At 47.9% G+C, this 25,774-nt stretch overlaps 2 protein-coding genes across 3 annotated transcripts in view; one reads left to right on the forward strand and one right to left on the reverse strand.

The window, feature by feature from the left end:
• Positions 1 to 8,715, forward strand: part of RBP3 (retinol binding protein 3) — a 20,210-nt gene extending 11,495 nt beyond the window's left edge. Inside the window, exons 3-4 of the mRNA XM_032797414.2 lie at positions 6,469 to 6,611; positions 8,189 to 8,715. Coding sequence (XP_032653305.1) covers positions 6,469 to 6,611; positions 8,189 to 8,517 — 472 coding nt within the window. The 3' untranslated portion in view covers positions 8,518 to 8,715. The remainder of the gene's footprint in view (positions 1 to 6,468; positions 6,612 to 8,188) is intronic.
• Positions 8,716 to 13,923: 5,208 nt separating this feature from the next.
• Positions 13,924 to 25,309, reverse strand: ZNF488 (zinc finger protein 488). Of its 2 annotated transcripts, none has more exons than XM_032797395.2 (3): positions 25,089 to 25,309; positions 17,779 to 18,007; positions 13,924 to 15,118 (listed from the first exon to the last, which is right to left on the reverse strand). In XM_032797395.2, exons 1-3 carry the CDS (start codon positions 25,302 to 25,304, stop codon positions 13,953 to 13,955), a joined length of 1,611 nt encoding a protein of 536 aa, XP_032653286.1. In that variant the 5' UTR covers positions 25,305 to 25,309; the 3' UTR covers positions 13,924 to 13,952. The 2 variants fall into 2 exon arrangements, with proteins under 2 accessions (XP_032653286.1, XP_032653287.1); XM_032797396.1 differs by having other exon boundaries at positions 17,779 to 18,003; positions 25,089 to 25,127.
• Between the last annotated feature and the right edge of the window lie 465 nt (positions 25,310 to 25,774).

The following is a 25,774-nucleotide window of genomic DNA, read 5'->3' on the forward strand; positions in this document are numbered from 1 at the left end:
CCCCTGCATCCCAACCCTCTACCCCAGCCCTGAGCCCTTCCCACACCTAAAATCCCTCATCCCCAGTTCCTTTGGGTTGCAGGCATCAACAATTGTGTTCAACAGGGTCCCCAGAAAAAAAGTTTGAAAACCACTACTATGGGAAACAACTCTGAACTGACACAGGCTGGGACCTCTTGGCTGTTTTCCACCTCTGATTTCTGTACAAGCATTGACTGTACATGCCTTTGCTTACCTGCATGGATGGCTAATGATATATTTTATTATATGTGATGGTCAAGTGATTCACTAGTAGAAAAATAGATACTACTATGGGCTGCACTAAGTTACATCAGGGGATCAGTGCAGATTAGTCCACGAGTGGGGAGCATGGAGGTGGCTTAGAGCCATCTTTCCAATCCCCCCACCCCTCCAAAGCCCACATGCAGCAAAGCACTTAATCACATGCCTAATTTTAAACAACTTTACTGAGCTGCCCAACATATGAAAAATGCTACATATTCTTAAGTGTGAGTTGCTGCTGCTCTTTGTCTTATCAATCATCTACACAGATGCAAATAGTTCTTTTATACAGCACTCCCCTTGGAGGTTTTCTTGCCTCAGCTCAGAGCTACCGTTTATGAGGCCCCAACACAACCGGCAAATATTTATCTAAAAAATAAACCCAGTGTCAGAAACAGCTTCAAACGCTGAAGAAACACACGTGTCGATTACAGTGAGGAGTCTCGCCATGGTCAGCGTTTTGCTTAAAGCCCCAGCTCCTGGAGTCTGGTGATTCTATGAGAATCATCTCCGCTTTCATTTTTTTAAAAGTAGATTTTTAGCCCTCATTGGCACAGTGAGAAGTTGGAAAAGGAGACGCAAGCACATGTCAGGGCACAGAACCCAATACAAAGGACCCAACATTTATGAGAGTTTTAAAATCTCATACCTTTTCAGCCAATCTCACATTTTTTTGAGGGGCCCAACTGCTGATTTTTGAATGCTGGGGACTGGCAATCACATTGTTATCTAAGTCTGTCCCCCATCCCTGTGCTATCTGAGCCACTCGCCACCTTTAATGAATTTATCCCCACACAATGCAGGGTTGTTATCGCCATAGGTCAGACAAGGAACTGAGGCACAGAAAGACTAAGGCCCAAATCCTCAAAGGTGCCTAACTCCTATTGATTGGGACCTAAGTGGCTCGCTTCCCATCATACAGGAAGTCTATGGTCAAGCAGGGACTTGTGCCCAGGTCTTGAAAGTTGTAGGCTAGTGCTTGAACCACTGGGCCACCCTTCTCTTCAAAGCTGGATTTTCCACATCATTTTCCTAGAAGCAGGAGATAAGTACAGTAAGAAAGACAAGGCAGGGGAGGTAATATCTTGTATTGGCCCAACCTCTGTTGGTGAGAAAGCTGAGTAGCTAGAAAATTTGTCTCTCTCACCACCACAAGTTGGTCCAGTGAAAGACATCACCTCCTCCATCTTGTCTCTCTGATATCCTGAACTGACACGGCTACACTACCATTGCATAAAAATAGTTAGTGCCACTATATTATTATCATCTTGTCAAAATGCTCATCATCCCAGAGCTCTCCACAGTGGGCTAGAAAATTTTCAGCGACCTCCCCACAGATTTTCACAGGCAGGAGGCATTTGACATTTTCTGTTCCTTCCATGTCCTGTAGACTCCATCAGCTCAACACCATGTGAAATGTGCACTGCAGGGCAGTTAGCAGCTCTGTCATCTCGCTGCCTGGCTTAGTAACTTTGTCTCTCTCTTCTCCAGCCAGCTGCTCTAAATTTGCATTCTGAGGACTCTCTTTAATAGCATCCTGGTGAGAAACGTTTGTCATCCTCCCTACCCAGAGAAAGTGAACTCAAAGACTCAGATAGTCAAAGATCGGAAGGGAAATGGGCAGGGATCGTTAGCTGAATTAAAGTGGCCTTGGACTGATGGCATGTGAAAAATAATCACTTTCATTTACAAAGAGAGGTTCCTACACCAAAGACCTTTACAAACTGGCTTCAAGGATCACTTCCCCTCTGTCTGAAAGGCAGCTGCCTGGTGTGTGTGTAGGGGGAAGCTTGTAACTGTTAGACAACACTCAGCAATGCTACAGGGCAGTTTAAGACAGGAAGTGAAGAAGAACTGTGTATTCTCCTGCAATTGTAGAGGGAGTTTAGGCAGGCAGAACATAATTGCTTGAGATAGAATGGAACCAGGGATGTTAGTGAAGGGGTTCCACTCATGGCAGGTGCACCTCCGTGTGGCTAGGTGTGGGATTAGCTCTTACTTCCTCCTGTCAGTTGTTCATGCTGCAGCCCCTCTCTGTACTATCTCTTCATGATTCAGCCCTCCGGCCAGGTCACTCTAGTGCCCTCATTCCAGGGAGACAAAAAAAAAAAAGTGACACCAGACAAGCTGTTGCAGGTGGTCTTTTGTTCCAGGTCGCCAGGTCCTGTGCCACTTTCTCAGTGTCTGGTAGGGGAACCCAGGCCCACCCACTACTCCTGGTTCCAGCCCTATGACTAGCAATCAAGGTCTGCTCAATCTCTGTCACAGTAGCTGTTTTCCTGGGCTCCTTCCTACCCCATTCTTCTCTCTCCTGGCCTATCTCTGGGTTTACCACAGAAGATTCTTCTGCTCCCCTTGGCTACTTCATCCCTCTCAATCAATTGTCAAGGTCCCCAGTCCAGGGCAGGACCCAGCACTTACTCTCCCCCTGGATCTTCTCCTTGTCCCTGGCCAGCTCTAGGGAGTGACTGCAGACCTCCTCCTTCCTCTCACTTCCTGGCTTTACACTCCTAGCCCAGCTGGGCTTCACCTGCCATTAATGCTTAGCAATCCCTGATTCCACTCCAGGTGCAGTGTCTAAGGTTAACTGTCCCATCCTGGCCCACTCAGTGTTTAATTTTTTTTAGTTCCATATGTTCAAGACAAGCTCAACATTAAAATAATAGAATCATAGATTATTAGGGACCTCAGGAGATCATCTAGTCCAACCCCCTGCTCAAAGCAGGACCAATCCCTACATGGGCCCCTCAAGGATTGAACTTACAACCCCGGGTTTAGCAGGCCAATACTCAAACCCCTGAGCTATACCTGCCTCCTATCAGAGATAGGGAAATCACCCCATCACTCACCCTTCCTTCAATGGGACCAGAGGACACCAGTTCCCATTGACAGCACATTCTGAGGTTTCATATTTGTCTGGGTTCCGCACTGGCACAAAACCAAAACTGCCTGCATTAAAGCAGAGCTGGGTCTAAATACCTCAGAGTGGGCAGTCAGACACCAGCCCATGGGGAGGTCCTGGTTCAGATCCCAGCTCTGCCTAATGCAGGGCATCATTTTTCATTCCCAGATCATGCTGATTCCAACAGAGCAGAAACTTGAATCTGGGTTTCCTACATCCCAAGGCAGCACCCTACCCACCACGCTAGAGCGTATGAGAGATTCCCTCACTCCCTAGCCTGACAGTCTTCAGCAAAACTGAAACATCTCAGTTCCAACATTTCATTCTGTCAGAAATGGTCTGACCGGCCCTCATCAGTACGTCAGCCTCACCCTGACTACCAGCACCTCTACAGCGCTGTTCTGCACTCAGGATTGCTCTACACTTACTGACAAGGAAAATGGCTTGTGCTGAATTACCAGTATCCCTTGCTGCAGCCACGATGCTCTTTAGTTTAAGTTCCTCAGCCTAGCCCAGCCTGATATAAACCAAAGTTCTGTTTTCTGTTACACTGGTGTAAATCTGGAGTATCTGCGTAGAAGTCAGCAGAGTTATTCTGAATTTACACCATTGTAACAGAGGGCAGACTTTGGACCATGATTCCCCTTCCAAGACCTTTCTCATTTCATTATGAGGGGAGGGAGAGAGGAACTCACCTCCTGCCCCCAGTTGGAAATGAGCTCGTAATGGCAGTCCTGCAGGACAGGGACCATGACTGGAGCCCAATGGAGTTCATACTGCATGGCAAGTGGAAAGCTAAGGGTCCAGGCTTATCCAGTGACATCCATTAACCATGGCATTGCCGCCTGTGCCTCATTCAGAGCCCTCCAGCACTGTGCACACCCCTCAGTACAGTGACAACTGAAGCAGTGTCAGCTTGGGCTCTGACATGTACAGCTGGGTCCCTGGATGTACTGGCAGCAGAGCCTCACTGCGTGCTTCCCCAGCAATTTTTATCCCTAGATCGCCACATGCTTTACAAAGGAGGTCAGGATCATTATCCCCATGTTACAGATGGGAAAACTGAGGCATGGAGTGACACAAAGTGACTTGCCCAAGGTTACCCAGTGGGCCACTGGCAGAGCCAGAACTAGAATCCAGGTCTCCTCTGAATCCCAGTCTAGTGCTCTGTCGGCTAGCACACAGGAGAACCGAGTCTCAGTCTGATTTGGCTATCACTGACTCCAATGTGAGTCCGCTGTGGCCATTCCCACACCGTGTAGGAAGCTGGGGTGATTTCTCTGTCTCTGATGAAGTCACCCCCTGGATTCTACTAACTCCTCCTTGGGGTTTGGCTGGATTGCACTAAATATCAGTTACCTCCAGACCCTACTACAAGATCTGTGCTTTCCCCCGGATGTTAAATTACAGCAGGGGAACACCTTCCCATCACAGCTGGGGAGCAAGGGCTAAACATTTCCAATACAGTGCACCAGACAGTGTTCTGAATGAAATGGGAAAACAAATTAACTCATTCTCAAGCCCCCACTCCTCCTCTACATCAGCATGTTGAAATCAGCCCCAGGATGCAGGGCAAAAGGGAAATTCTTGTAGCAGCCTCTTGTTAAATCTCTGTAGCACGTTACATTAATGTGTGTATACACCTGCTGTGCATACCATCAGATATACAGTTAGAGATGCTCCGGATTGCCCACTTGGGGGCACTTTATGTCACAGAGGTACAGCATATATGACATTTGTTTACAGATGCGAAACGGCAGGTGTCGTTAATAGTGACGGGTTTAAAAGGAATGGTGTGTCTTCACAGCAGGAGCTCCACCTGGGGTGACACATCTATGACTTGTATCTTGAGCTGCTGATGTAGAATCAAAAGGGAGACTCTTAGTTTAAAAATTTTGGGCCAAAATTCTCAGCCTTGCATGCCCTAAGTTAGGCATCTGCATCAGTATTTAGAGACCCAAATATGCCGCCTGATTTGATGTGGCACTGAACACTCACAGCTCCAATTGGCTTTCATGGGCAGTGCAGAGGCTGAAAATCTTATTCTGGTGCCTAAAAATGGAATCCAGTGACTAGATTTACACAGCAAAATTTGAGCGTATTGGCTCATTTTTAAAGGCCTTTGCTTCTGCTAGTAAGATCCTTAGGTTAATAAACCCGGAGAACAATAACAATGCCATGTCCCCATTGACACTGCGTGTTTACGTTGTGCATTTTGGGGCTGGGGTGTAGGGGGAGGAGTGAGCCAGGAAAATAAATCTAATTAGTTTCATGTCTTGTTCCTGGCCAGGTTCCCTTTCAGGTTCTCAAGCAGAAGCAAAGTTCTGCAGCGTTAGGTGTTCAAATACCGCAGGGCAGAATGTACTATGTAAATGGAAGCCATGATGTCTAGGCTATATTAATGGAGGTGTGCAAGCAGTTGCACTCAATGCCACAGCACCCTCTGCCATCAGGTCAGGGTACTGCAGGGGTCTTCACTTCTAGCCACCTGTTGCTCACTTATTTGGCTGTTTCTGCGCACAGCTTAGCCCTCTGAGCTCAGTTTGGCTCAGTCACCTTCCAGGGCAAAGAGAGTCCAAGCATTCCAACAAGAGACCCTTTCACCCTCTGGGGCTACTCCTCAAAAAACCTGTCCTGGGCTCTGTCCTCAGCCCCATCCTGGGTGCAAAAATCCTGGTAGAGGAACTCGGACCCACCTTCTGCTCTTGGTGCTGACCCTGGGGTGAGCAGCTAGGTCTGCTCCTTCAGATGTGCTGCTGCTTGCATGGGCCACATCCTACCTCTTAGACCCTTACACTGCTTCCCAGTAGCCTTTGGTTCACATAGCCTCTCCTCTGGCTCCCAGCCCTCTCGACCTTCTCCCTGGGTCTTCTCGGCTCCATAGTCCTCCCCTGGAACGCTGATATCCAGGACTGCCCCGCTGCCTTCGCCAGGGCCCACCACAGGGACTAGTTCCATCCCTACAGCCTCTTCAGCTTATCTTCACTATGCCCTTCCCAGAGAGGGAGAACATCCTGGATCTCCTCCCACTGACTGGGTTCCATCTCTCTTTGTAGTCAGTCTTGACCCTGTCACAGCTGTGTCACTAATGGTAATTAAGCCACCAGATCAGGCTCAGCTTGGGGGTAGCTTAAAGGGCCATCCAGCCATCCAGTGACAAGGCACTACAAAGCAGATGCACTTGGGAGATAGATGGGCATGGCAATTGTACTTTTTACCACAAGTGTTCAATTATGTCCTTACATGGTCTGGATGAGGGTTGTTTTTTTTTTGCTTTTAAAAAGGTACAATATTGGAGGCCCCACTTCCTCCATAGCGGCCCTGTGCTCTTACTTCTTTGATGAAGGGCACCCAGTTCTCCTGGATAAAGTCTACAACCGACCTAATGACACAACAAGTGAGATCTGGACCCAGCCGCAGCTCGCAGGTGAGATGTCAATTGCCCTTTGCAAGAGTTTTTCCTTTCAGGTGTCGACGGGTACTCTCTACCTATTTCCCACACACATGGAATGCTGGTTTCCTAGCAATCCATCAGAGACAATGTTCCCCTACCACAAATGGTCCAGCCTGTACGGAGAATGGAAAAGCAATGAGCAGAGGAAAATTATGTACTCCAAATGTCTGAGTTGGTCTAGGACACTGTCCTGAGGAGAGCAGAGCACTCTGTCGTCCCTGGGAGGGGAGGGAGCTCAGCATTAGGAAGTGTCAGCTCCCTCATGATTACAAGAGTGCCCTTTGAGCGCTAAACAACCCTAAATATTGATCTTAATGTTAAGGGGGGGAAATCGCAGACAGTGCTGACCCAAGGTGCTGCACTGACGGCCATAATTAGACATGGTTAGCTCTCTGGAGCAGCATGAATCATTATTTGAGCATGCTGCAAACCCCAAGAACAGACACAATCCCATTGACTTCAGTGGGAGTTCGATCCACTCCTACGTATCCACTGTGACTACTGGGGATATCTTCTGGGAGATGTTCATTTGTTGGTGGCATGAGTTGTTTTTAAAATGAATTCTCGAAGCGAAGCCTCGAGCATGAGGCGGCCCCCATTCTTATCATTCAGAGTTGGCTATCTAATAAGATCCCAGGGTTGTCACTCTGTGTGTGTGTCATGCTGAAGCCTAGAATGTCTGTGCGTTCCGTGTGAAGGGATGGAAGTGGCTAAAAGCATGGCTGAGAACTTATTGTTCAGAACATCGCCAGGTTCCATCATCACTGAGGTTGGCGACTGTTCCCGACCAAGTTGCATGTTCTCTGCTTTTTTTTTATACTTTTTGAATTTGAGCCATGCCACAGCCCCGTGCTCTCGCCTAATCATTAACTGTAACACCGTGGGCATCTGTGACAGACAGATACTTATAGAAGCTTTAGAAGCTTTAAAAAGACCAGATTTTTAAAGAAGCTTAGGATAAGATTTCCAAGTGCTCAGCTCCTGTTGCGATACCTAGGGCCAGATTTTCAAAGAGCTTAGTACCCAACCAGCACCCAGTGTGCTGAACTATTTTGAAAATCTGTCACCAAGAGAAAAATCTGGTTATGTAAGGGACACATCAGGTCAGTTCAGATCCCAAGTTCAGATTTTCTATAGAAGGGTTTGGCAAAATCTCTGATCAATAGAAATGTTTTGCCTTTTTTTTTTATTTTATTGTGTTTGAATTCCATGGAAAGCCCCATGAATGTAAAATATGATCCCCTCCCCCACCCCCGGTTTTCAACTCATGCACAGTGGTGGTCTTGTTACTGCAGGAGAGCCTGACAGAGAAACTGACTCAGCACCACAAGTGAAACTGACCAGCCTTGCTTACCATGTGTCATTTGAGGGCAAAAAGCAAATTCCTGTCATTCAAGCTGGGGAGTGAGTGAAGGTTTCAAAATTCTTTCAGGGACTTTAATGCCAGGTGGGATGGAAAAGGTTTAACCTTTAATCCCCACAATGCATTGTGCCTTGGCTCTTTTTTGACAGTGGAACTTTGTAAGGACACTTGCTCTTGCCTCTCACAGGTGAGCGGTATGGCTCCCAGAAGGGCTTAATCATCCTCACCAGTGCTGTGACTGCTGGGGCAGCTGAGGAGTTTGTGTATATCATGAAGAGGCTGGGCAGAGCTTTCATCATCGGAGAAGTGACCAGCGGCGGCTGTCACCCCCCTCAGACATATCAAGTGGATGACACCGGCCTCTACATCACCATCCCCACCTCCAGATCTGTGAGCTCTGCTGATGGCACCTCCTGGGAAGGCGCAGGGGTGGCTCCGCACCTGGAGGTACCAACCGAGATGGCTCTCATCCAAGCGAAGGAAATGCTCAACACGCACCTGCACAGCTCCAAATAGACTGGCTGGCGCAGCGAGCTTACAGTAAGAGGGATCTCGTTGGCGCTTTTCAAAGGCGCTAAGGGGTTAGGTGCCCAAATCCCATTGATTTCCTAACTTCCTTTGGCCCGTTTGAAAATCTCAGCCAAGACTCAAAGGGTGTGTGATGCACCCATTTTTGGTGGTATTTGTGTGAGTATGATGAGTATAGAAAATGTATCATGTGTGCTTTGGAAAATAACATGTACATTCCCCTGCCTGTGTCCTGAAGAGGAGTGAGAAATAGATGCGAGGGCCCAATTCCCAGCTGAGTTCATCTCCCTCCTGTCTTCTTGTTCACGTGTTCCAGCAGGACCCTTCTCCACCAGCCCTGGCACAACCTCCCTGTATTTCTGGAGTTGCACTCCTAGTACTCACTCCTGGGCCCCACCCCCAGAGAGATGGATGGGGAAAAGGCAATGGTGTGACTTTGCCCCCCAGTGTGCTGGCCAGCATAGCTAAACCAGCGGATCAGGGTAGGAAGAAAGTGACCTGCTTCTAGTCAAAGCCAAGGGCAGATTGTGCCCCGCCCAGCCCAGGAGCAAGGGGGAAAGCGGTGAAGAACCCACCTTGCCAAGGCTGGGCCCATCCTGGGGTGGCGCAGCTACATTCTTCTCTTGGCACGGAGTTATTTAAGGGACAAGCAAACCCATAGCACCCAAGTATGGTAATCAACATTGGCCCCAATCAACTCAAAACATCTCTGAACTTCAGGAAACCTCTGATCTAATTGTTTGTCTGCCTGTGTAGGGATTTATAAATACCCTCCACTTACTGCCATCTGGGTCTGAACTCTGTTGCTCAACCCCATCGCCACTAAATACCTGTTTGAAGGCCCCAAAGAACATAGATGAGCTAGCCATAGGCACCCAGGTTTGGAAACTGCTCTGCAAAAGTTGAGTTAAACATCGCCTTTCTGCAGTATGCAGTGGTTACACATTCGGTTTGTTGAAACTCATTGTGCAGATTTAAAAACAAAAATCCTGTGTTTTCAACACTGAATCACAAAGAATATTTTCAAAGATTGACCTGGAAAGAATTTTAACCATCAAATAGACTTTGTATCATTTCTGTGATGTGTTCACCTTTTCAGCATCACTCAGTGAAACTAGACTGTTCAGACCATTCTTTACATTCTTTTTCATGTCTGGGTTTCCTCGACACTGCAGGGGACTGTTTAAATGGATAAAAGTTTGCACAGGACCTTAGTTAGTCAAAGCGCTATATAAATGAAACATATTAAAAACACTACATTTGGCAATGCCCACAGTTGTCAGTGCTTTAATAAAAAACACCATAAAAATATTTGTATACATAGTAGGTTTTGTAAAAGTCCCTTTAAAGTCTAAAAGAGCTAGCTTTGCTTCTTTTGTTTTCTTAAACACAAGTCTATATTTCCATGTGAACAAAGGTCATTGTGTGGGAATGCTCCTATTTGCTGTTACTTACAGGCTATTTATTAATTATTTTCCTGTTTTAAAAATTTCAGTCATCCAGTCAGGGGCCAGAAACTCTTCCATGTGACTTAAGTGACAGCACTAATAGCAAACAGAATTAATACTTCAAAACACACCTGTGGACCAAAATTTGTTCCCATGAACTACATGGTGATGATTTACGAATGACAGACACATTATAGAAAATGGCATCAGTCTGGGAAAAGAAACAAAAAAGCTACATTTTCTAAGCTAAGCTAAGCTATTTGCAATGGATAACTCAGCCAACTCTGCTGAATCCCACTGGATTTGTCTTCACTAGAAAGTTAGGTCATGTTAGAACATGACCTTGAAGAGTTGTGTTAACTAACACAATGTTAATGATGATTTAAAACACAATGGACACAAGGATAATTGTGTTTAACACCACGTCAGGTAGTCATGGTTAATCTCTACAGGGCTTAAAATGGACCAGCTGGTGAGGTGTTAAACATGGCTTGTCCCTGTCTACACTGACTGCTAAGTCATGATTATCATCATCTTAGTTAACTCAATGACACAAGGTTGTGTCCTAACATGACCTAATTTCTCAACAAGAAAGACGAGGGCCATTGAAAACCATTTGTATGAAGAGAGATTGAAAAGGCTGGAGCTATTAAGCAGAGAGAGGAGATGAATAAAAGGGGATATGATAAAAATAGTCAAGATAATGCACGGGGAAGAGAAGGTAGCCCAGGAGCTCCTGTTTCCCATCTCATAACCCACAAACAATGAAACTGAAAAGTGGCATTGCCATGAGGGAATCCCTACTTTGCCCCAGTATTGTTCGAATTCACACTGCAGTCACAGGGATGCCTGGTCTACATGGACTGAAAATGCCAGATGTTTTACAGAGAGATGATATTTGATGGACGGAGAGAGGCATTCAGAACAAGTCTCCATGGAAACAGTAGAATTATAGCTTGAAATGCGATTGACAGTTTACTATAGCGCGGACTGTACTCCCAGGTCAGGAATCTGTATGTATGGTACTATGCCTTAGGAGAATCTGTACATCAATTGAAATTCAGGCTGCTGGACAAACCTTTCAACCCCAGAGACACGAGTCCAACTTCAACCTCCTTGCTGTTAAGCGAAGTAGAGTTTAAGGTCTCAGGCTGTGGCCTGGTGGGCAGCAAATGCCTGGACTGGAGTAGCAGGCAGGGCCGCTCAGAGGGAAGGGGCGGGGGGGGGAAGACAAGTGGGACAATTTGCCCCAGGCCCCACAGGGGCCCCACAAGCCCTAGCCTGGTTGCGGTCCAGGACTTTGGCAGAAGGGGCCCTTCAGTGCTGCCGAAGACACGGAGTGACTGAAGAGTCCCTCGCTGCAGAAGACCCAGACCGCCACGGTGAGTACAAGCACTGCAGCTCCCCTGCTTTTGCCCCAGGCACCCCTGAATCCTCTGGGCAGCCCTGGTAGCAGGGAGACTTAGATGCATGAGCAGAGCGGGCTGGCTGGGAGAAAAGCAGGACATGTTACAGGTCAGGATTGTGGTGTACTGGCAGAGATATGCTGCCTTCACCCAAATAAAAGATTAACAGATAAGGCCAGAAGGGACCATTATGACTTGACCTCCGGCATACAACAGGCCAAAGAACTTCACTGAGAGAGACCTAGATCAGCAGGTACTGCTAGTGAACACTACTTGCCTGCACTAGGCTTTGCTCTAGCCAGCACCTCCCTTCAAGCACTACATGCTGAATTTAAAAACGAACAGCATGGCAGAAAATGAAGCTCCCAGCCTGGCACGCTGTGGCCTGGAGCCGGCCCTGCTTCCACCTATGAACCCTGGGAAAAAGACACCCTTGATTCATGGACCTCTCTGAAGAGCTGACAGGGAGTGTAATAGGACATTGGATCCAACTGCCAGCCATCTGGGCCTTCATGGGTGTGCTTTTGACCACTCCGAATTTCCCAGTGACAACAAAGGAAATCGACTGCTGAGCCATTTGCCCTATACACTTCAGTGAGATTCCTTCAGTTAAGACACCGGGTGCAGCTCTGGTCCCCTGGCTCCCGCAGGCTACAGTACAAACAGAAAGGGTTCAGAGACAGGCAGCCAGAATTAGTGGCCTGGAAAAGTCACCATCTGAAGAGACACTGAATAAGCTGGAACTGTTTGTCGTAGACAGGAAATGAGTAAGAGGGGATATGATAAAGGGAGTCAACATCATGGATTGAGTACCTATTTTTACCTTTGGTATAACACAAGGGCAAGGGTTCACTCTGTGAAGCTAAAAAGATGACAAATGTAAAAACTGATCAAAGAAAACGCTTATTTTTAAAACAAACATACCATTGGCCCATGGAACTCATTGCCACAAGATAAAGGTCAAGAGCTGAGCAGAACTAAACATTGACAGCCTATAGTGAGACCAGCCACATTACCTCGAGATAGCATTTCTTTTCCTAAGGGACCTCATGTTTCAGGGAATGAACTGAGCACTAACTGATGGGGGCTGCAATCAATTTCTCCAGCAGCAGGTTTTTCCATAACTGTCCATTACTGGGAGTTTAACGCCTTCTTACAAACAGCTGTCCCATGTCAGAAATGGGCTATTGGACAAGATATTCTGATCCACTACAACAATTGCTGTATTTCCTTATTACTTTGCAAGAGAAATGCTAGCAGTAGAGGGCCTGTAAGTCAGACCTGAGCAGTTCTGATTCCATCTAGCAGTGGGCATCGGTGTCACATTCACACTGGCCAGGGCATTAACATGGCCAGTAGTGAACAATGAACCAAATTCTGCCTCCATTGTATCTGTACAAACCCAGTGAAGTTATTGGGATTTCATGGGTATAACAGATGGCAAAATTTGGGCCTGTGTCTATTTGGTAACAGTGAGCTCAAGCCACAACATAGACATCCGGATCTCGGTTTAAAGAAAGATGTTTCAGAGTCTGCAGAATATGACCAGAACCCAGATCTGCTGATGTTCAATCACATCCTCTTGTGAGTTTGGTTTGGCCCATTACAGAGGAGGGTTGTTTACACAACTCAGATCGGACCTTGGATCACAGCTCCCTTCTACAGCCATGGGGCAGGCCAGAATCAAGGTTTTGTTTCAAGCCGATCACTGTAATCAAGTATGTCTATTCCTTTTAGTGCATGCACAGCTCAAGCTAGGAAAGAGGCACTCTCTAGAATCTGGTCCGGATAAGGGTCTACTACATCTGTCAGCAAATGGCATTATTCCTTTAGTTTAAGTATTTCAGTCTGAAACTTTTTAATGCTGAAGGTCCCAGGTTCAAGCCTGCTGGCACTCAACCAGCCCCTGTTACTAGAGCTGGGGGAAAATTCTCTGTCAAACACTAAATTCACTGCAAAATGGAGTTTCAGTGCAACCAAAACACTTCACAAATTTGGGTTGAATTCAATTAATAATTTTGACCAAATAAAAAATGAGGAACCATTTTTTTCAAAAAAGTCGAGACATCATTTCAAACCAATGTTGGAACATTTTGTTCAACTGGAAGAAAGCATTGTCATTTTTTTTTGTTTTGGACAGAAGAACAGGGGAAAAAAATCAATTTTGGTATAAAACTAATTGATTTTTTTTTCAGATGATAAAATCAATTATTGGCTCAGCTCTAATTGTTATGTATGCACATAACAGCATATCTCACACGTGGCTACAACAGATTGTTGTAAAGCAGCAGCTTTGAGATCAAATAAATAAAACATTTCCATTCATTTCATCATTTTATTTCCTCAAAAATATACCAACAAGGGCTTGGCTGCATTTTCAAAACTGATGACCCACTTGGTCTCATGTAAACATATATTTTTTGTGAAGAATCAATTATAAATTATTGTAAGCAGCTGTTTCCTATAAGAAATTAATTTAACACTGAAGAAAAAGGATACAAACTAATGTTTTCCCTCCCCATCCCCCTTCCCCCAACCCAGTCCTGTGGTCAGATCAGTCTACCCAGCTTTAATTATGAGAGGTCATGTGTCGGGATAAATGATGCCGTTCCCGAAAGTACTCGTGGCAGATTGGACACGTTAGCTTTTCCTCCCGTCTCCTCTTGCACTGAGACTCGGCCGAGGAGTAGTCCTTTTTGTGATGGGACCGCATGTGGAAGACTAAGTCGGACGTCATGCGGAAGGAGAGGTTGCATTTTGCGCACCAGTTCTGGGCGGCCACCCCAAAGGATGTGAAGGTGGGTGGCAGCAGAGTCAAGGAAGAAGAGGAAGAGGAGGAGGTGGTAGAAGGAGTTTGCAGCTGCCCCCCGGCTTGTTTTGGCCACGGTTCTGAGGAATATGGGAAAGTGTTGCTCTGGCCAATGCTCGTCTGCAGCTCCTGAGAATTACACAAGTCACCGACAAAGAACTTGGAATTCAAAAGGCTGCTGTAGCACATGATGTCCGCTGTGGTGATGAAGCCAGACAGCTCCCCCAGGCTCTTCTGTAGCTCGTTCATGGAATGGGAGGAATTCCCGGCAGCCCTGTCCACCAGACACTTGATTGGCTTGCTAAAAGCACTTTTCTGCTCCCCCCGGGCTCGGGTGGGCCATACGAAGGAGAACGCGCTACCTGAGGAGTTCAGCACCACTTCCTTGGGCATCTGCTCTTTGCCAAACTGGCCCAGGCCACCCCCTTGCTCCACCTCCTTCACTCTGTCATTCCTCAGCCGGTCCTTCATCCTCCTGACCTCAGTGAAAGCACTCTGTTTCTGCTCCAAGGCATCCTTCTTCACCGAGAGCTTCCCTGAGCTGAGCTTCCAGACGGAGCCAGCCAAGGCGTGTTCCCCCACCACCTCCTCCTTGCCTCCATAGCTGTGAGCTTCCCTCAGGTTATTTGTCTTCTCCAACAACACCGTTTTTCTGCTCCTGTTGCTCTCCGCCTCTTCTGAGTTTGTTCTCTTCTCCCCCGACAGCCCATGGGGGTCGTTTCTCTGCGTGGCTATTTTGACCTCCAGATCCCTTGCCAGGCTGTGGAAGTTTGTGGCCTGCTCAGGCACGTGGCTCTTCCCAGTCTTCTGCTCCTGGAGATTTCTCCATGGCAGGGCGTTCTTCTCTGGGACGCAGAGGAAGCGAATGTGGGCCAGATAGGAGTGCCCGCCTTTAAAGACCTGCTGGCATTCCGGGCACCTGAGCTCTGTGGAAACAGAAAATAGCCATTGAGTTTTGTGCAGTCAGAGTCCCAGCTGCTCTTAAGGCCTGGCTGCTCTCACTGACACTGGTCTAAACCAGAAGCAACTCCATAGCTGGGTCACTGGAGTGCAGGGTCAGGTGCCATCTTGCTACAGGAGGCACCTCGCATACATTTCCTTCCATATGCTCCACACCCCGATGCTGGCAGCTGAGTCAAGTGCTCACAGCAGACACTGGCCTGAATCGACCCTCTGAACTCTGTGGCAGCTCAAAGCCCAAAACCCAGATCTGCGCCTGATCTTCCCAACAGGTAAATCATCTTTACAATGGTCTCAATGAGAAACCCAGCTTCAAGCACCCCGTGCATTCAAAAGCAGAATCCAAATGTGGCTTGCACCTCTCTCTACTCCATAGATCACTCGGGAAGCCTGCATACAGGGGACAGCCCTACCAGTTATACCAACAGAGTTACGCCAGTATTCTTAGAACACTCCTATTCTGGGATAAGAGGCCTTTTTTCTATTTCATTTACATCCCCTCCAAAGCGACATAAGCTAAACTGATAAAAAGGCTCTTATACCGCATGTCTATGTGGGAGGATAGTTACACCAATATAACTCTACTGATTTAAATTCACACCTTAGGTTATACCAAAAAAACATTCCCACCTTGAGTTGGTGTGATAGGGTCCTCAGTGGCCAGGCAGCCTAGTGGCTAGATCACTGGTTAGGTAGGCTGTAGGGAGTCCTGAGCCTTCTTTCTCCCTCAGGTCCTGGCCTAGGGAGGGTCCTGTGTCATTCAACCGCTAAACAGCAGGGATGGATTTTTTTCTCAGCTGTTCAGGGCCTGTTTTTCTGGCCTGCTCCCTATGCAAGTCCTTTAGTTTGGGGAATGGCCCCACTAGGCCAGTTGCCCAAGGCCGTCCTTACCCATATGCAAAGTATGCAGCTGCATAGGTCACCAGGAAATTAGGGGCACCAAATTTCCTGGTGCCCTATGCAGCTGCGTGCTGCTCCAGCCCCTGCTCTACCTCTTTCCCATGGCCCCACTCCTGCTCTGCACCAGCCTCTGCACCAGCCTCACCTCTTCCCACCCCAGCCATGCCCCCATTCCCCCAAGGACTGCAGCAGGGGACGGGCCTGCACTCACTGATGGTGGTAAGTGCAGCGACCCGACTCCTAGCCTGCTCTGCACCACTGGCACCCAGCTGCACCACTGGTGAGTGCTGGGGGGAGGTTCCCCCCACCTCCCAAGTCCCAAGGCTGGGAGCCAGAGAAGCAGAGCAGAGCAAATTGGGAACAGGTCACTCCACTTCCCGCCACCCTGTGAGTGCGGGCTCAGGCCTGCCCTGCACTCACCGGGCAGCAGGAAGTGGAGAAACCCAGCCCCAACTGGCTCCGCTCTGCTGGCTGGTGCTGGGGGGTCATTTCCCCCCTGCCCCCCCAAGCCAGCGCCCCCCCAGGGAGGCCTGGAGCCCCACCCCACCCCCCACAGGAGGGGCTGCGTAGGGCACCAAAATGGCCTTGACTGAGCCAGGCTCCCTTCTTTTCTCCCCACTCCAGGCCTCGCATTGGCTACAAGTATAATGGGGTGGGGCTACCTGAACCCAGAGGTTTTCTTCAACCCCTGCTGTGCCAAGTAGCTGTCTCTCTGCTCCTTTGCAGTTGGTAAATTTCCAGGCCACTATAACCAATTTTAAACCGAACTAAGTGTGTCCACACACATAAGTTGCACTGGTTTCACTAAAATCAGTTTGAAAGCAGACTAGCTGCAGACTCCTGTGTGGAAACATTTCTCTTGGTTTAAAATGGGTTATAGCAGACAGAAAATTTACTAACACAAGCTATCCTGCTACAAGCCAGATTTAAATCAATTCAAGACCCTCCACACTGGGTTTAGCACCAATTTGACAAAGTCCGTTTAAAAATCACACCATAAGTTACATCACAGCCTTTTGAGTAGATGTGTTGTGAAGCTGTCAATGTTTCCCTAATGTGCAGTGTTTCTTTAAAAGATTCGGTGTTACTCGTTTTCAAAGCAATTCACTGAGTAGAAGTGAATCTGTCCCAGCCAAACGTGTTCCCAAGAGCTTGTTCCCAAGAGCCTGAGAATCAGGACCATTTACACTTACCCAGGTCTCAGCTAATTTAAGCAGATTGAGCTGTATCAAGAAGTGTCAGACCATGAGCTGTTTTCTGTAGCCCAGTTCAGGTGCATCATTCAAGCTAACCTCTGACCCCAGGGGCAGCACACGCGAACCCATAGGCTCGAGCAGCTAGCCCAGGGGTAGACAACCTATGACACGTGTGCCAAAGGCGGCACACAAGCTGATTTTCAGTGGCACTCACACTGCCTGGGTCCTTCCTACCAGTCTGGGGGGCTCTGCATTTTAATTTAATTTTAAATTAAGCTTCTTAAATTTTTTGAAAACCTTCTTTACTTTACATACAATAATAGTTTAGTTATATATTACAGACTTATAGAAAGCTCAGTGCACCAATAAAAAGATTTGCTTCTAACTGCCCCATCTTGAAAGCCCAGCTTGAGATCTGAGAGTCAAGCTGGTCTCTTCCCCGCTTGCCTAGCACCACCTATAACAAAGATATTGCCCTCAGTGATACCCGCACAACCTCAGCATCTGGTAATTTTCCCTTCGGTACTCACCGGTTTGGAGGGTCCTGGCTTTGATTGCGCTGAAACCCAGGAGGCTGGAAAGCTCCTCATCGTACCACACAAGGAGCTCCTCGTTTTTGCCTATTTTCCTGGTAGATCGATAGTACAACTGGCTGTTCTTTAAGTAGGCTTCCAAGTTCTGTTCCTTGCTATTGGCAGCTGCTTGAACGAGCCTCATCCAGGGCAGTCCAGCGGGGCTATGCACCGAGGTAACATCTACCTGTTAGACACAAAGCAAAAAGGGAGACAATAGGGACCAAGGATGCACAAATTCATCAACTCTCTCAGCAAAGCCTGTCCTTTCCTTTCTTACACGTGATCCAATATGTAAGGGCTGTGGCCTCGACACAGCAAACGCTTACACAAGGGGCCTGATCACAGTGTCTGCAGTCTTCCTGAACTGCACCCCATGCCCATGGGACCACAGAGCCTGCAACTGTGGGAAGGCTGGCGAGATGGTGGGGCCATCTGTATCAGCCCACGGAGCAGGACAGGGACACCAGAAAGCAGCAGGCGGCACCCTCTTAAACAGGGCCAGCTCTACAGTTTTTGCCGCCCCAGCACCAGCTTGGAATGTTGGTGCCTGGAGCCGGCCCTGCTCTTAAATGACGGTGCATCTTGTCCCGTCCTGCTCAAAGAGTGACAGCCTCCCGATACCCACCCTGTCTCCCTGCCCTGCTGCTCCCCCTCCACCTCTCCCCAATCTTCCTCTGCATGCAGCATTCATACCCTCAGTCCTGACACAGTCATCTGGGAAATCTCACCTGCCTACTTACATCTCTCCTTGGGCTGCAAAGAGAAGGAGCCTCCCCAATACACACAAACACACATGCACAAGGTTCGTCCTCCATCATTTCAAAATCAGCCCGTCTCCAACAGGCCATGTCAGGGCAGGGCTATCTTCAAGGGGTTGTGACACAGTGGCCTGCTGTTCGTTTGCTGCTCCGTGACAGCAGTTCTGTCCAGATCTGACACACTCACTACCCCTAACACACCACTGTCATGCTATATACCCACAGAATGGCGTGTAATATATCACTGGACAACTAACAACTCACTGATCATTAACATTCATGCATGGTGTGTGTAGAGGGTCTATACAAAGAGTTACGGATATGTGCTCAGATTATGTTATTAAAATGTGTGGCAAGCAGTGCATAAGTGTAGCCTGCCCTAGACAAAGGAATGAGTATCTGCTTAGCTGACCAGCCTGTTTGTCAAGCAGGGAACACAAACATACATTTAAACAAAGCCATCAGCCTCACGAGTGGGGGAAATAGCCTCCAGACTATAAAGTTAGGGGGCCTGAACCTCAGCCGAGAACTAATTAATAGAATCATAGAATGTCAGGGTTGGAAGGGACCTCAAGAGATCATCTAGTCCAACCCCCTGCTCAAAGCAGGACCAATCTCCAACTAAATCATCCCAGCCAGGGCTTTGTCAAGCCTGACCTTAAAAACCTCTAAGGGTGGAGATTCCACCACCTCCCTAGGTAACCCATTCCAGTGCTTCACCACCCTCCTAGTGAAAAAGTTTTTCCTAATATCCAACCTAAACCTCCCCCACTGCAACTTGAGACCATTACTCCTTGTTCTGTCATCTGCTACTACTGATTACACATAAGATTACTGTATTATAAAAGTGCATTGAGCCAGGTCTTTTCTCAACGCTAATGACACACTGGTAATTAATATCACTGTGAAATGTCTGTATTAACACTACATGAGGAAATATGGCTACTCACTGATATTACGCTTCAAAGTCTGTGACCAAACACAGGGAGAAATAAGCTTTCTCCCAGACAGGAGGCAGCGAAGGCAGCTATCTACCTGTCTCCAGTGAAATTAAGCAAGCCTCATCTCCATGCAAATCAGCAGGGACATGAGAAGTTCACAGGAAGGGAAGCACTGAGTCTGGGGACAAAACAGGGAGCTTGAGAGAACATAAGGAAAGAGAAGAAGCCATCTTGGTATCCACAAGGGGCCAGACCTCTTGCAAGCAGAGAAAGACAGGAGGTTGAAGTCTCTGCAAAACTTGCTATTACTTAACCTAAGCCCTTTTTTAAATAAATGTCTTTTATTTTTACTGGAACCCAACTCAGTGCTGTGCTAGCAGGGCAGGGTGTATTACCCCCAGCTGTAATGTGCTTCTGTCGCTTTAAAGGAGCAATAAACTCTGTTCATTCTCGTAGTGCTCCAGGACAGAGCTGACCACTGCAGTGCAGATGTTCTGGGGAAAATTCAGAACTGGCGGATGTTGGGGTCCCCCAGCAAGTAGTAATCCAGGCTGGAGGAGAGCAGAGCAGGGCTGTAGACAGGGTGCTGGGGTGAGAGAGCTGAACCAGGGCTGCATGGCACACAGATATTTGGGGACTGCACGCTTGTCTGCTAGCTGTTGGCATCCAGGCTGTGAGCCCCTGCAGCAGAGCACTGAAGGCACTCAGGGTTACAGGGCTGGCAGTGACACTCCCCTTCACTGTTGTGGGTTGCCCCCCAGAACATCAGCCCTCCAGGCCCTGTGATGTGCGAAGAGCTGCCCAGATCAGCTGCCTGTTCCTTCTCCTCCCCTGGGAGCCCTGCAGTCCTCATGCCAGCCCAGCTTCCAGCTTTCTCTGTCCATCCAGCCCTTCAACCTCTCCCAGCCAGCCTTGGCCATTTTACTCAGAGCTCCCCATGCTTCCTGCTTCCCACTGGGCTGCCTGCCTGCCTGGCCTCTCTCCAGCTCTCCAGCACCCACTCCCCTGGCAGCATTCAGATCCCCTCCACTACCAGAAATGCAGAGCTCCCTGCCCCTGTAGAGCTCCTTCCCATAGAGGCTCTCAGATCACCTCACTACCCAGTCATTCTGCCTCACTCATGCCACACCTGCCCACTCCAAGATAGGCCAGGACCGTTATCCTTGTGGTACAGAGGGGGAAGCTGAGGGAGATGAGGTGACTTGCCCAGGGTCACCCATTGAGTCAGTGGCAGAGCTGAGAACTCAAGATTCCTGGTCTGCACTCTACTCAATAAGCCTTGATCCAGAAAGCATGAGTACAGTACACCAGATAGAAACCAGAAACTCCATTACATTGTTCTCCATTGTCAATTCACTCCAGATGGGGATGTCCTAGAGAATTTAATGTAAAATGATAACATCTCTCTAGGCTATAATGAACAATCCTATAGAATTTAATAAAGAACTAGATCCCTGCACCTGAATCCTATAGGATAGTTCAAAACCCCTACAGAAATTATCTCATTCTCCATTAAATTATGGAGGGCTTTAGAATTATTACAGCAGAATCCTACTAAGCATTTGTAGAGTCCTTTGGATTTCATCTCTACTAATGCCTACAGAGCTTTTCCATACAGGATATTATTAAATACAACTAATAAGCACTTATACTTTGCTCTCCTGCTTCAAAAATAGTGTAGTTTATTCATATTTTTGCATCAAGTGAAATAAATTTGAATTTTTTAAGGTATCCATAAAGGACAAGCTCTCAACAGCCGAACGCTGCAGACTCAATTATTTCTGAAATAATGTGGTATAGCCTAGTGGTTCTTAACCAGAGGTCTGGGGACCCTTGGGGGGCTGCGAGCAGCTTTCAGGGGGTCCATCAAGCAGGGCCAGTGTTAGACTCGCTGGGGTCAAGGGCAGAAAGCCAAAACCCCACTGCATGGGGCTGACACCTGGGGCCCTGAGCCCCACCACCTGTGACTGAAACAGGAGCCTGAGCAACTTAGCTTTGCGGTGCCCCCTGTGCCACAGGGCCCCGGGCAATTGCCCGGCTTACTACTAGCTAACACCGGCCCTGGCTTTTATATGCAGAAAAACAATTGTAGTGGCATAGTTGAGCCGTGGAGTTTTTATGGCATATCGGTGGAGCCTCAGAAAGAAAAGGATTGACAACCTCAGGTATAGTCGGTAACAGCTAATTATAATATATGTGCAATATTACATACAACCACCCCATATTGAAAGAATTATATTTAGGCTACAGAGTCAAGCACTCAAAAGTTTAAAAATGCCAGAATTTAAGATATTTCAGGTTACCAGTGCAATCTTAACTCCGCCCCCTTGCGCATCTGCATTATGATACGCTCTTTAATTACATGATCCCATACTATTTTTTCCGCAAGACCCCAGCTCATTCAGTGCACAAGATGGGTGATGCTCTGAGAATGATACAGCTATTCAATATTATTTTTATCCTCATCGTTCAATGTGCAGTCCCTGCCTTATTCACTACACGCTCTTCTAAACTTGTACTGAATAGGGAATTATTAGTTTAGCTTTGCTTTGGGGATTGTCACGGCAGTATCTAAGCCTAACAAATATTAACTGCAAGGCAGAGAGGTTTCAGAGTGGTAGCCATGTTAGTCTGTATCAGCAAAAAGAACGAGGAGGGTTTCCACAGCGTGGAAACTGAGACACAAAGCAATTAAGGACATTTGCAAAAAAAAGTCTGCTAATTTTTGAGCACCTCAGTGATTGTTCTGAAAGAGAGAAGTTTGGAAATGAAGCATGTTTAGTAATAAGTATGATTTTAAATTTCACCCCCAGTGATTTCTTTCTGTTTCTCCACTAAGTGCCTTGCAGCTATGCCATGGAATTTTGTAGGAAAAACAGGGTTTTGGACATTGCTTCTCTGTTTTTACCCCTGGAATGCATGCAGAACTATGCACACATTAGCAGCTCAGCCAGAAGAATGAACTGTTAAGAGACAATTAGTGTAAGAGTTAATTAGTGTAAGAGAGAGAATAAATTAGCATGCCCTGCAGCTGGCTCCCTTTAACTATATGGTACTTAATGATGATTGACAAATACGGAAGTCTGATGCCACCAGTAGTTGTAACTAATAGCTAAGACAAAGGCTGTCACTAATTAAGGCCTGGTTTTCAGAAGCGCCCAGCACTGACTCACCGCTCTGAGCACAGTCAAGGGATGTGCAGGATCTCTGGAAATTTGGCCCTAAGAGAGAGGGCTGAACACATGGAAAGGGGACAGGGAATAAGTGAGACCACAGGGTGGAGCAGAAGAGACATCAAAGCCTAGCTCAGGGTGTTTGGGTCTGCATATGGACATACTGCTGTGCCCAAAGCCCAGCTCCTCTGCTTATGGGTCCCTTGGACAGTTGTGTACTTCCCTTGTGTCTACAAAGCAGAGAAGGCCTCAGTGGCCAGGAGGGGCTCAATTACAACTCCACTATAAAGAGGCTTGGCTTTCAAGGCCCCTCAGAGAGGGGAGAGAAGGGACCTTTCAGGAGAAGGAGCTGGCACAGGACGCTGTAAGTGGCGGGGCAGTGGGCAGCTTGGGTTCAGCAGACCTGACTGATTTACAGACGGCTGGCTTGCTTTGTCGGAGGGGGAGACGGCATAGATCAAGCTAGGAAAAGCCTTGTTATTTCTTAGGTCTGGAGTGCAGAAAACATTAAGGGAGCTTGTTAAATTGAGGGTTCTGGGACTCCATGGGGGTGACCCACTGAAAAAACAGCAAGGGGAGAAGAAAAGCAGATTCCCTTTGGTACTCAGAGTTAAAGACTCTCCAGTTGGATAGTCACTGGGCCAGAGACTGAGCATGACAGTGACTCCACAGCCTGATGGGTAGGACACTCTCCTCGGGTATAGGAGACCCAGGCCTTCTGCTCCAATGGCTATTTAATTGTTTAGACACAGTGGAGCAGCTTCAAGAGGAAAGAGTGAGGAAGCCCTCACATTGGAATACCCTATTGCTCAGTGATAGGGCACTCAGGTAAGAGGTGACAGGGCCTGGTTCAAATCCCTTCTCCCCAGGCAGAGGGAAGAATTAAAGCCAGGTCTCCTCTACCCCTTGTTTCTTTTTGCATTTGTCCAAATGTACAAAAGTGGAAATGTCTCAACTCCAGGGGTTTGGGGTTTGTGACGCTGCAACATTCCGATTCGGGTTGAGCGGCAATTTTGTTTTGACTTCTCGCTTCGCCGGAATATTTCATAAAACACTGGTTTTGGTTTGACCCCAAATGATTTGTTATTTTTCTAAACTGCTAGTGAAACAATAAATCCCTTCTTCACCCAGCACCTGTCACAACTCCCAGTCAAAATGCCCACGAAGTGTAACCCCTTCTAGCACTATGTGGCTGTGCCACTCTCTAATAGCTGGTCCTTGGAACTTAAGAGCCTACTCCACATTGTCAAGAACTCAGCCAGAGGCTGTGGGTGCATTACAGGAGTGGGCGAGTGAGGTCTGTGGCCTGCAATGTGCCAGAGGTCAGAGTAGATGAGCATGGTGGTCCCTTCTGGCCTTGAAGTCTATGAGCTAGCTGCTAAGGGAGGGACTTGTTCAGCTCAAGCATTAGCAGCTTGCATTCTGGGGACTGAAGGTGCCAGGTTCAACCTCCCCCCCCCCGCCCCCCACAGCACGAAAGGGGCTGGTTACGCAACAGGGAACACCATGGTTACACATGGAAAGGGAGGCGTGTTCAGCCCAAGTGTGTCAGCTGACGTGGTTTCTAAGAGACAGTAGGGCTTTAAGACGCTGCTCTGACTCTACAACCCAGAGCTAAGCCTCACCCTGTGAGCCCCAGCCCACTCCAAGGACATCTCTTTCTCCAAACCACCCAGACTCCTGCCAGGGCTCTGGTGGCAAAGTCCCAAAAAGCAGCCTGAGAGTCCAAACACATGCAAACAGCCTTGACTCTTCCCTCCTGGCATCCAGGCCCCCTCCAGAGATCTGATCTGGCCGCTAAAGGCAAGAGCAAAGGGGAGGTGACTCCCCGCTCCAGGGGCCGCAGCTACCCCCATGGTGCAGGAAGAGACAGGGTGGAGAAGCGTGCTCTGCTCATACTCCTACGCTCTGTCTAGACAGGAGCAGCCTGGACCCATTCTTAGACTTCAAAATGCTGCCCCAAAGCCACTCACTTTCCCTCGGGGATGCCAGGCAGTCACTGCAATGGGATAGTGTGACCCCTCCTCGGCCCTGAAGAGCCAGTGTGCCCCGTGCCAAGCCCTCTTGGATGTTCATCTCCAAGTGAAGACATGCCCCTCATTCCCCCACATCCTGGATCAGTTCAGTGGCAGGTCAAGGGTGTCTTGGCGTAGGACGGAACTCATGCTTTGGGCTCTTTCCCCCAAGGGAATGGCTGGGATCCCCTCAGAATCCAGCCTCCAGGTCAGCACCACCCTGGGCCAGTTTCCCCTCTTGGTGGAGCTACTAGCTGTGCCAACCTGGGGATAAAACTATATCCTATGCCAATGCCACCAGCCGAGAAGAGCAATCTGGGGTGAGCAGGGAAAGGGGACAGCTTTTCCAATACAATATAAAATACCAGGCTCTCCTACCTTAAATACATAATGGATATTTCTTCTCTCAGAGCATTTCAGGGCAATAAAAGCAACAGTGTCTAACAAGGTGTTCTGCAGCATACACGGTCCAAAACTGGCTTCCTCTGGGATGTCTTGAGTGGTATGGACAGTTGCAAACACATCTGGGAAATGATGATGCAGGAGCTTGTTGTCACTCGTCCAGAGGAGTTTAGGCAAAGATGTCAGTTCCATCCTCAATCTGCAACAAAGCAAGGAATCACTTACACTGGGGATAGGAAGTTGAGAGGGTGAGGGATAAATCTGATCATGATTTATACCAAAAAGGCTGTAAGGAATTGGAATTGAATTATAACTGGATGAGAGCTTTAAACCTACTGGGGACCAGCACATTGGCATTGGTGGAGTTTTCCTGGCACATAGGAGCTTGTGGCTTTATTGATGTCCGGCCCAGAAGGAGACAAGCTATTCCGCACTAAAGCATCAATCTTAGTCTTGTGAATAAATCAGACTTTTTCAGGGCACTCAGTCAGCTGCTCCCATGGCCCAGTAGCTCCCACGATGCTGACCACTTATACTCAGGACCATGAAGCTTTGAGCACAGTAGGGAAAATCTCCAGTTGATTAAAAGAAAGCCAAACTAGTCCACTCTAATCTCAGTCCTGTCTATTACAGGATCACAGGCTGCCGGACTTTCTCAAGAC

The sequence above is a fragment of the Chelonoidis abingdonii genome, chromosome 16 (assembly GCF_003597395.2).
Source record: "Chelonoidis abingdonii isolate Lonesome George chromosome 16, CheloAbing_2.0, whole genome shotgun sequence".
Taxonomy (NCBI): Eukaryota; Metazoa; Chordata; order Testudines; family Testudinidae; genus Chelonoidis; species Chelonoidis abingdonii.